The sequence below is a fragment of the Lucilia sericata genome, unplaced genomic scaffold, assembly GCF_015586225.1.
Source record: "Lucilia sericata isolate MDLA Ls3-8-SP2 unplaced genomic scaffold, ASM1558622v1 Contig000568F_arrow, whole genome shotgun sequence".
Taxonomy (NCBI): Eukaryota; Metazoa; Arthropoda; class Insecta; order Diptera; family Calliphoridae; genus Lucilia; species Lucilia sericata.
The window spans coordinates 27,107-39,210 of NW_023994576.1; the positions used below are offsets into that span (position 1 = coordinate 27,107).

Sequence of the window (12,104 nt, forward strand, 5' to 3'; positions counted from 1 at the left end):
GAACACATCACTTGTATAAACAGTTCAAACAGTCTATATAACAACCATTGAAGGTAAACAAGTGACTAGAACTAGTTACCTAACTAATTACTTGTCAATAGAGAATGCCTAAAAATGTTCACAAGTATGACTTACCAACATTCAACAGCAATAATTTATTTTGCGAAAAGTTGTTCTTGTAATTTTTTTTATTAATTAATCACATTTATTTAATGAGTTAAATTCGACATAAGTAAAAGTTATTTACAAAAGGTTTTTTTCTTAATAAATTTACAAACCAGCCAAAAATATTTTTTTGTAAATTTCTATAAATTATTTTTTAAATTTTTGTTGCAGCATTAATTTTTTTTAAATTTTTTGTAGCTTTCAATTTTTTGCTAATTTTTTTTTTTTTGTTTAACATAGTAGTGTGTGTGTACGCATAACAATCATAAACTTCTTACGTTTGAATTCCTAATATAAACATTATCCTTTTTACCAGTAGCATCATCATAATCGTCATCATTGTTCTCGTAAGCATGTTGGTTATATAGAAGAAGGAAGGAGTTTGAAAATATTTTAATGTTTCACATAATCATTTGTATCGATTATTGTGCCAGCGGCACCAAGTTCTTCAAACAATTCATTTGATTGATGATTCCTGCCATATGGAATGTTGTTCATGTTACTGTTGCTATTGCTGCTTTGACTGGAGGATGAGGCGGCGGGATTTAACGCCAAAGCTGCCGCAGTTGTGTGTAAAAGTAAAGGATTTCTAACAAAACGTTGAAGTTGTGAAAGACATCTTAAAATAAAAAGCAATTAATAAATTTATTATTAATTAACTGTGTATATAAAATAAGTATTTTGTTAATTTATCAGATTTAATTTACCTTTCCAATCTTCTTTCATTGGCTTCCTGCACCTCAAACAACTCGGACATACCATCATCTTCTTTATTGTGCAAGAGATTATTTAATGTTGTGGCCGCACCAGCGCGTTTGCCATTAGTCCAGCCTCTGGAATATTGAAATGTTTGACCCATACATGCCATGGAGAACAAGAAAATTAACAAAGGCAAAATCACAATACGCAACATGTTGGTTGTAGGGTTTTACGTTCAAGCTGTAAAGAAATTTCAAAAAATACCTTTTAAAGAATGGAAATAAAAAAAAAAAGAATCTTATTTTTGTATTCAATATTTTTTTATTTTATTCTTTTCTAATTGTTTTTTCAATTCAAAATTGACTTTGGTGAACAGAGCAAACATTTTGCTATATAGGGGATTTATATTACTTTAGTATGGCATCTTCATGTATGCGGGTTTGTGTCTAGGATATTTCCCTGTAGTAGAGTTAAAAACCAATAATGAGGGATTTTTACTTAGGCAAACGGAAGTCTTATATTTCAGTTAATTGGTAATTTAAGAGATTTGTTTGTTCGAAGTGATAAATAAAAACTAATCAAAATATAGAACTGAACTAGAACTGAACTAGAACTGAACTAGAACTGAACTAGAACTGAACTAGAACTGAACTAGAACTGAACTAGAACTGAACTAGAACTGAACTAGAACTGAACTAGAACTGAACTAGAACTGAACTAGAACTGAACTAGAACTGAACTAGAACTGAACTAGAACTGAACTAGAACTGAACTAGAACTGAACTAGAACTGAACTAGAACTGAACTAGAACTGAACTAGAACTGAACTAGAACTGAACTAGAACTGAACTAGAACTGAACTAGAACTGAACTAGAACTGAACTAGAACTGAACTAGAACTGAACTAGAACTGAACTAGAACTGAACTAGAACTGAACTAGAACTGAACTAGAACTGAACTAGAACTGAACTAGAACTGAACTAACTGAACTAGAACTGAACTAGAACTGAACTAGAACTGAACTAGAACTGAACTAGAACTGAACTAGAACTGAACTAGAACTGAACTAGAACTGAACTAGAACTGAACTAGAACTGAACTAGAACTGAACTAGAACTGAACTAGAACTGAACTAGAACTGAACTAGAACTGAACTAGAACGGAACTAGAACTGAACTAGAACTGAACTAGAACTGACTAGAACTGAACTAGAACTGAACTAGAACTGAACTAGAACTGAACTAGAACTGAACTAGAACTGAACTAGAACTGAACTAGAACTGAACTAGAACTGAACTAGAACTGAACTAGAACTGAACTAGAACTGAACTAGAACTGAACTAGAACTGAACTAGAACTGAACTAGAACTGAACTAGAACTGAACTAGAACTGAACTAGAACTGAACTAGAACTGAACTAGAACTGAACTAGAACTGAACTAGAACTGAACTAGAACTGAACTAGAACTGAACTAGAACTGAACTAGAACTGAACTAGAACTGAACTAGAACTGAACTAGAACTGAACTAGAACTGAACTAGAACTGAACTAGAACTGAACTAGAACTGAACTAGAACTGAACTAGAACTGAACTAGAACTGAACTAGAACTGAACAGAACTGAACTAGAACTGAACTAGAACTGAACTAGAACTGAACTAGAACTGAACTAGAACTGAACTAGAACTGAACTAGAACTGAACTAGAACTGAACTAGAACTGAACTAGAACTGAACTAGAACTGAACTAGAACTGAACTAGAACTGAACTAGAACTGAACTAGAACTGAACTAGAACTGAACTAGAACTGAACTAGAACTGAACTAGAACTGAACTAGAACTGAACTAGAACTGAACTAGAACTGAACTAGAACTGAACTAGAACTGAACTAGAACTGAACTAGAACTGAACTAGAACTCAACTAGAACTCAACTAGAACTCAACTAGAACTCAACTAGAACTCAACTAAAACTCAACTAGAACTGAACTAGAACTGAACTAGAACTGAACTAGAACTGAACTAGAACTGAACTAGAACTGAACTAGATCTGAACTAGAACTGAACTAGTATTATTAAGTTTTGCATAAACTCCACTCATGTTTAAATTTTTATTTTTAAAATTTGTCTTCAAGCACTTAGTTTTGTAACTTCAATTAATGAAATTGTTGCTATTTCATTTTTAAATTCACTTTATAAATGTTTTATAAGCACTTACACTAAATAAATTACTTTCAAATTTGTTTTCAAACTATTTTTGAGTTCCTTGTTTGTATTTAGAATACGAAATGTAAAATAAAACTGAATGCTGTTCGAAGATTTGTCTGTGGCTTTTATAGTTGTTCTGTTGAAAGGACCATATAAGATAAATCCACATAAAAAAAGAACATCTTCTAAGAGCAATTATGTTTAGCCAAAAAAAGAACTAAACAAACACACAGAGAGAAATTGGTTGTTAAAATAGGAAAAGATTAAAATAATAAAGTTCTGAAGTTAGACTAAAGTCAAATAATTAAACTATCTATTATAATAAAATTTTAACTAAACTGAGGATTTTTAAAAATTCTTTAGGTTTATTAATATAGTATAAATATGTTTTGGATGATTAGGTAGTTTGTGACAAGCTTTCAAACAAAGTTTAACTAAATAGTTAATGTAATTATTTAACTGTAGTTTAAAGTTAAGATTATGTTACTGAAATAACAGTTATAAATGTATTTATTCAATTATTTTCATTTTATTTTATTTCGTTTCTAAATTCCTTTAAAAATTTTCTCTGTGTGACTTATTTTTACCCCTTTCTCTGTTCTATGAGTTGATTAAATGTTATTAGCTGGCAATTGTTTTTAGCAACTTTACCGAAAAGTAATATTTAAATGTGTGTTCAAAAAAAAACTCCTTCCAACAAGTGAATAGTAAGTAAGTAGTAAGTCTTCCAACCTACTCATATGGCATGTGCGCGTTTGAATGAACAAATTGAATGCATTTGTTGATTAAAAAAAATTATCACTTCTACTTGTACGAAGGGGTTAAAAACTAAAGCCAACACTTCCACATTCAAATTAACAACCTTTTCTTTTTTATTTTTGGCTTTTTGACGCCTTAGCCAATTTGCCCTTAAGTAATTGTAGATTAACATGTGTAGAAAGTGTGCAGAAAATAAGGATTTGTGTTAAGGAATGTTGATTTAACAGGATTTTATGGTTACTTGAACAGTAAAACCTATTTTATAGAAATTCTAGAATTTCATTTGGTTTTACTTCTCATACTTCCAGATTTGTAGAAAAGTCTATGTAAATAATTTCATATAATCCATAACTTTTCTTAAACTTTTATTCTAAAATTCTATACATAACTAGTAATTTAAATTATCGAGACTCTACTGTTTATTCATCTGCGAGTAAATTTATTTATTAACGCAATTGTTTTCGATTCTTTTAGTGGTTTTACGAGTGGGTAGTAAGTAGGTTTTAAGAGCTAGTCAGTTAGATTAGAAGTTGCTGCAAGATCCGGATGTTTGATTCATTTCTTGTGCTAAAAATAGGAATTCTACTTTAAGAAATATTTATAATAATAAATAAGACATTATTAGTTTTAAGAAATTTTTAAATAGAAAATTCTTTAGTTGGTTTAGAAATCTGGAAAATTTTAAAGTTAAGACACAATATTAAACATTAATCGATTTTTTTAATAAAAATGGGCTAATATTATGTGTCACTGGACGATTTCCACGATAATCCCTCAAAGATTTCTTTTGGCTCAAGAACTGGTTAAAAGTATTTCACTTTCAAAAAACACTTTGAATAAAAGAGTTCAATTATAAATATCTTTAACGAGATACATAAGTGTATCACAGACATTAAATTCTGTTCCACACCCTCCATTAATATGCACAATATCAGTTGCAGACCTGGAAGTAGAACGACGTTATGTCTATAGGTAAGAACAAATATTAAAGGAGTCGAAACTAGAGGCCACATCTTTTAAGGCTTAAGGCTTAAAAGGCTTTGTGTCGGATTCGTCGTCTCTATAGGATCAATCGAAACTTACAATATTTAAATTAATTAACCACAGGTGTAAACCAAAAGTTCTTGACAACTATCACAAGATTCCAAACAAATCGAGAAAAGGAAAACCAGATCCAGTAACAGGATTTTATTGGATAGTGAACCTAACCAACCTAACAACATATTATGTTTTCCAAATGCTGCGTGTTTGGACTCAGATGATCAACGATTTTAAAGATTACAACAAATAAACTAGTGTGGAGTTTGGGTTATTTGGAAAATCGGCTCTAAAAAGGTGCTACAAAACCCAGTAGAATTAAAGATAGAAAACAAGTAAGAGTTTTATATTCGGCTTTGCAGAAAAACAAGTATGTATTATGGAAAACAAGTAAGTATTATATGTGCCGAATCTTATATATCCTTCACCATAGTGTGTTTTAGAAAAAATTAAAAAAATGAAGAGTAATTAAATTTTTAAGAATTTAATGTTAATATTTGTACCGTGCACTACTATAGTGAGGAGGATATTATGCGTTTGTGCTGATGTTTGTAACACCCAAAACTATTGGTCCTACACCCACCTTAAAATATACCAATAAGCTCAGAATCACTTTCTGAGTCGATTTACCTATGTCTGTGTGTCCATGTAAACCTTGTGCGTACTCTACAGGTAGCAATTTTCAAGATAATTTGATGAAATTTGATACATACTCTTCTTATGAGGAGAAGACGAAGCCTATTGAAATGGTTTAAGCTCATAAATATTTTAAATGTTCTTGTATCAATTCAAAAATCGGCAAAACTTAGTTTTATATAAGTCTTAATGATACTGCTGATTTTCGTAATGATCGGGCCTCATTTGACCCTATCCACCATACAAAGTCCCTTTCAGAAAATTACTTGATGGTCAAAATTCACTTATAAACACTAATATCATGATGATATTCTTCATAAATAACTAATGTAGACGTAAATCCCTCTACCAAAATTTATAAGGGTAGGGCCATATTAACTCCATACCCCCATAGACGTAAATCCCTTATTTAGAAAATCCATTTTATGTCAACAAATTGTTAAAATATTTTTGAATTAAGATTAAAATTAAATACTTTATTATTAAAAAAATAATCAACATTTTTAACATAATCACTGCTGTAGGGTATCATATGGTCGGCCATACCCGACTATAAAATCTTACTTGTTTACATTTTTTTCCAATCCTGCACAATTTCCCATCCCTGACCTTGGCAATAACAAAATAATAACAACATTTCATATGTTACGTATTGTTCTAGCTCTGTTCTGAACAATATATACCATATAAAGCTGTATGTTGTTGTTGTTTTCTTGTGCCTGCCATCACAAAAATTCACATCTTTTACGAATTTTTTAGAGGTTGTCTCGGATTTTTGCTCATATCTCCGTTCTTTATGAACCAATTTTGCTGATTTTTAAAATTTTTTAAAAGCACGTCTGTCAGAATTATTGAAGATTTGGATCCCGGAGATAAAAAATTAGATTTAACCAACATGCAGATGGACAGACATGGCTTATTCGACTACGATATCTATAAGTATCCAGAATATATATACATACATATATATACATACATATGTATATACAGTATATGGTAAGAAAATTATATTATAGACGTTACAAACAGAAAGACAAACTTCCTTCTTACCCATAAGTAAGTTATTAGAGGTGAAAGGTCACCGAAATCAATTTAATTTAAATCGTAATTAGTTGTCTTTTTTAATCTTTTAGTGCAGTTCTAAGTTTTTTCTACTACTAGTGAATGCCCCTAATAACAACTTAAACATTTATTTACATTCCACGCCAGAAACAATTCAATAAAAATGCAACAAGTTGTTATGTTTAGAAACAAACGATCAAAACAAAACATTAGAAATGCAGTTAATGACATGCGCAATTAAACGATTTTCCTTTTAAAGAAAATTGAGAGAAAATTGTTTTCACAAAAATAGGAAAGAAAACAAACAAACGCAAATTGTCGGTGGCGAATGAAGTTATTTGACGGTAAAACTTACAACTGATAACAGGCAGAACGCAGTGACAAAAACAAAAGAAATAAAGTTGATTTATATAAAATCTAAAACTATAAACTAAATGGTAAGTAAAAAATTAATTTAAAATAGTTTAAATTACATTTAATATAATGATAAAAATATAAATTAATTAAACAGTATTTGTTGACAATTTAATTTATTAACAAGAAGCAAAAAAAAATTGTAGCTTACATTGGAAAAATCAATAATTTACCATATGTTGGTTTGTTTGTGCGTTTTTTTGCAATTATAATTGTATCTTGTTGACCGTCTGGTCTCAAAAATTTATTAAATAATTTAAACAAAAACTTGTTTTTATAAATTTTTACATTTTATAAATGTTTTTCTTTTAATTTCAGTGTTTTTAATTAAATGTAAACAATTTTTATCACCGGCAGCTGGTTTTATGATAAAATGGAAAATATGGGTCGTTTACGTAGGGTAAGTGTAGAATATGTTTTTTTTTTTTCTTTTTTTGCTTCAATTTCATTTAATTTCCGCTTTTTATTTGACCTTTTACCTTGAAATCATGTTTAAGCTAAAAACTTTTTATTTCAACAACGAAATAATAAATTAAGAAAATTTATTGAGTTCATATTAGTGAAATTTTTTTATTAATATTCTGATGCGTACAGGCAACGAAATGCAAGTGTTGGGAGTTATAACCCAGTGAACAATATATTTTCAAAATTGTTTTTATACTAAATTGTATATAAAAAAACAAGTTGATAACAATTCGGGTAATTCTGGTAAGTTGATCACATGCTGTAATAATTAGAATCCTTCTTCACTATGAACATTACATTTATTTGTTATATCAAGGCCTTTCGTTAATGAAGGTCAACCTAACTCTAAATAAATGTTAGATCTACAGAATTTAAACGACCCGATTGTTCAAAATAAATAAGATTTTTAAAAATTTGTCCCAAAATTGAGAAACAAAATGTATTTCACCAAAATCATATTAAGTTGTTCACTGGGTTTCTTATTCATTCTCTCCCCCAACTATTTACTGGCAGTCAAAACATTTAAAGTAATTGAAATTCCAAACACGATTGGCCCATTGTCAACAGACAAGTTTAAAAACCAACTAAACATTATAACACCGCTGACCACTTCTAGCGCTCCACCATCACTAACTAATCGGACCGTACGTACACTCTCCGCATTTACACACAGTTTGCTAAACAATTATTTAAAGCTTTTTTGTTTAGTTTATTGCTAAAACTCATAGCTAACGGATCTTTTAATACGAAAAATAAATAAATTTTAAACGAAATTTTTGTTATTAAATATTTTCTTTAGCCGGCCACAGCTGGTGGTAATGAAACACAACTTTTGCTAAAATCATCACCGAATATATTGGAAAATTTTCCCTACGAAGATTTTAAATCGAAATTAGATCGCACGCAACCGAAACGTATGACCTCACCGCCCATACGCAACCATCAAATGAGACGTTCCAAATCACCGTTATTCTGTGATACTTTGGAACGTCATGCCTTTATGCAGAATGTTATCAACACAAAGCCGTTTCACAACTATGAGGCTCGCTATTCATCGCCCAGCCAAAAGGAAGCCACCGTGAGAAAAAGTTTAGAGGAGATTTCCAAAGATATAAAGGAAATTGAAGACTTTCTAACGGCCACGGAGAATGTGTTGCGTGAAGAGAAAGAACTGGATAAAGCAGAAATGAAAAAGAAACGTTCTAAAGCTGAGGGTAGTCCGAATAAGGAGAATAAATCTCCTTCTCCTAAAAGCATGTCACGCAAGAATTCTGCCAAGAGCATTAACTATAAAATCAATTCTTTCCGCAATCGCAAAAAGAAACCAGGTTCTCCCAGATTCATCAATTCACGCTTATATTTTCGTAATGGCCGCATAGGTTGTTTGGAGGCAGAAAATGCTGCCTCGAATGTGGAAAGTACTCATGCTTTGGTTAAACATATTTTAAAATATGAAAATGAGAAACCCTTAGTAAGTCCAGAAAGTGTGAGAAGAGTATTAAGTGCTGCTGCTCCATCACCACCTCCATTGGCTGAGCTTAGACCTAGAAGAGTTTCCACTGCTAGCACGGCACCCTGTACTTTACCGGGTCAAATTATCGAAGATTTGAAACGCCAAGATGAAGAATCATTTGAAATGCAACCCTCACAAGATGTTATTACCAAAGCTACTGGTAAAGTGTTACTGGATTTGGAAGATTCGGGTGTACAAAACTCTCCACAAACCGAGAGTTTTGGTTCTAGTAATCAACCCTTAGTGGATGAAGATGAACAAGATGTGCAGATCTGTTACGATGAAATGCCTGAAATACCCAATGAAGAGCAAAATATGGGAGCACTTATGGATAGTGAGGTAGATCGCGTGGATGCTGATGCGCCAGTTAATGTAAGCATCAATCGTTTGTCTAGTGCCGGTAGTTTAGATTCACAGGGTGAGCAGTTTTTAAGAGATCAAGTCCGACATTTGGTAAGACGTTTTACGGCTAGAGCCAATAAAATGAAAACACGTTTAGAAATGCCGCCCACACCCAGCAGTAGTGCTTCTTCACCCTCACCGCCACCACCTCCATTAAATAACAAACGTACTTTAATCAACCGTAATGCCCAGTCTCCTGGCAAAAGATCTGCTATAATAACTCCCCAGCAATCTCCCAATAAAAAACCTTTATTTGTGGCTGATACGCCACGTTCTAATGTTTGGCTATGTTCTAGTCTCTGCAGCAGCAATGATGATCAAAAGACCTTGGATCCACAGGGTAAAATGTATATATCCTGGTTGTGTGTGGTCTCCATATCGTTTCTCTATAATGCCTGGGTTATTCCCCTGAGATCAACTTTTCCTTTTCAAACTCCCGAAAATACCAATATGTGGTTGATTATGGATTTTTGTGCTGATATAGTATATCTTGTGGATGTGGTATTTTTCAAACATCGTATCATGTATTTGTTTGAGGGTTTTTGGGTCAAGGATAAAAATCTCACTCGAAAAAATTATATGAGAAAATTGCAATTCAAGGTAAGTTTAGATACAAGAAAATCTAATGGAAAAATAATAATGTTTAATATATAACTCAGTTGGATCTTTTATCGTTACTGCCCTTGGAGTTGTTATATTTCAAATATGGCACTAAGGCTGTATATTTGAGATTTCCTCGCTTCCTAAAGATACAAAGTTTCTGGGAATTCTTTAAACTCTTGGATCGTGTCATATCTTCGCCACATATTGTGAGTAATTTTATAATGTCATTAACATTTACGAGGTATGTTTATGATTTGTTATCTGTTTTTATCGCAGGTTCGTATCGCAAAAACTCTACTTTATATGCTGTACATGATTCATTTGACTGCAACATTATATTATGCTTATAGTGATTATCAAGGTTTGTAGTTTAAGCTTTTTTATTGAGAAACTTTTTTATTGAGAAACTGTTTTAATTTCAGGTCTGGGCGTAAATCGTTGGGTCTTTAGTGGTAAAGGACATCCCTATGTCAGATGTTTTGCATTTGCTACGAAAACGGCAACGTCCATAGGTAAGTAAAAAATCCTTCTTTTTATACCACGCACCACTGTAGCGGCATTTGTTCTGATGTTTATAACATCTAAAGTCCATTATAGACCCCCTTCTTATTTCACATGTATGTAGTCTGGCAAGATCAACTATATATAATTTCTCTGGGTAAAATATAATTTAACCTATCTTATTTTATTCCAGGTAAAAATCCGAAACCGGAACGGGAAGGAGAATATGTTTTCATGACCGCCGCTTGGTTAATGGGTGTTTTCGTATTCGCCTTACTAATCGGTCAAATACGTGACATCATATCCACGGCCACTAGAACTAAAAATGAATATCGGCAACTTGAAGATGAGACTTTGGAATACATGAGACGTTTAAATCTTCCCCAAGATGTGCAAAAAAGAGTGAAAATGTGGTTTAAATTTACATGGGATCAGCAGCGCACTTTAGATGAATCAAATATATTAGACTCTTTGCCCATAAATCTCAAAACCGATATAGCCATATCGGTGCACATACAAACCCTGTCAAAGGTGCAACTATTTGCCGATTGTGAAGAAGCTTTACTCAGAGATTTGGTATTAAAATTGAGAGCTGTTACTTTTTTACCGGGTGACTATGTATGTCGTAAAGGTGAGGTGGGACGTGAGATGTACATTATAAAATTAGGACAAGTGCAAGTAATGGGAGGACCTAATAGTGATACTGTCTTAGCTACTCTCTCGGAGGGTTCAGTATTTGGTGAAATCAGTTTGTTGGGTATAAATGGTGCCGATCGGCGTACCGCAGATGTACGTTCCAAGGGTTATGCCAATCTGTTTGTCTTGTCAAAAAGTGATCTTAATGAAGTCATCGCCTATTATCCTAATGCTCAGGCCATATTAAAGAAGCGAGCACGAGCTTTAATGCGCAAAAATGCCGCCCGTGAAAAAGAAGAAAGAGCCCGTAGTTCTGAACAAGCAGATGTGGTTATTGGTAATCCTAAAACCCCTGAAAATCCTCCAAAACTATTACAAACTGTTATACAAGCTTTACCCTACGAATCGCCAGCTGTTATGCTTATAACGCGCGGCTCAAAACGTATGCGCAAAAAGCGACACTCCATGAAAATGGAAACTATAGAAGATCGCGAAGTGGAGGAGATAAATGAGGGTCATCATATTAAAGCAAGAGATAGTTTTATGTTACATCGGGAGTCTAAAGCCTATTCACCCGATTTGCTGTCATCTATACAACGCGAGTTGGAGAATAAAAATCAATTTATAAATTTAACCGATTCAGAGAAAGCTTTAATTATTTCCACATCCAGTACGGATTCGGTAACTGTGGAAGATATTGAGGAATATGGAAAGTAAAATTAAAGGATATAGACTTGGAATTAAATGATTTGTCAAATTCCATATTAAAATTCTCGGATTTAGTGATCTATGAAGATTCTCCCTATTATAATGTTATTTTATTTGTTAGAAAGATTATGTTGCCAGTTTTAAGATTAATGGTTTGTGTCAATTTTAACCACTTCACCTAGAAGGATGAAATTTATTTTAGGTAATAATTTACTTAATATATTTTTGATGTAATATTTTGTGCATAAGGACGTATAGTTCGAAAAATAAATGTGCTTTTGTTGTAAAAAAGAAA

At 32.3% G+C, this 12,104-nt stretch overlaps 2 protein-coding genes across 2 annotated transcripts; one reads left to right on the top strand and one right to left on the bottom strand.

The window, feature by feature from the left end:
- Nucleotides 1–381: 381 nt before the first annotated feature.
- LOC119606284 (pro-corazonin) lies at nt 382–3,165 on the bottom strand. The gene is made up of 3 exons (XM_037959729.1): nt 3,083–3,165; nt 873–1,104; nt 382–784 (listed from the first exon to the last, which is right to left on the bottom strand). The coding sequence occupies exons 2-3, from the start codon at nt 1,076–1,078 to the stop codon at nt 559–561; spliced, it is 432 nt and encodes a 143-aa protein (XP_037815657.1). The 5' UTR covers nt 1,079–1,104; nt 3,083–3,165; the 3' UTR covers nt 382–558.
- A 3,708-nt stretch (nt 3,166–6,873) lies between these two features.
- Nucleotides 6,874–12,104, top strand: LOC119606283 (cyclic nucleotide-gated cation channel beta-1). Its single transcript, XM_037959727.1, has 7 exons — nt 6,874–7,004; nt 7,300–7,381; nt 8,246–9,961; nt 10,021–10,170; nt 10,241–10,325; nt 10,387–10,476; nt 10,659–12,104. Exons 2-7 carry the CDS (start codon nt 7,355–7,357, stop codon nt 11,816–11,818), a joined length of 3,228 nt encoding a protein of 1,075 aa, XP_037815655.1. The 5' UTR covers nt 6,874–7,004; nt 7,300–7,354; the 3' UTR covers nt 11,819–12,104.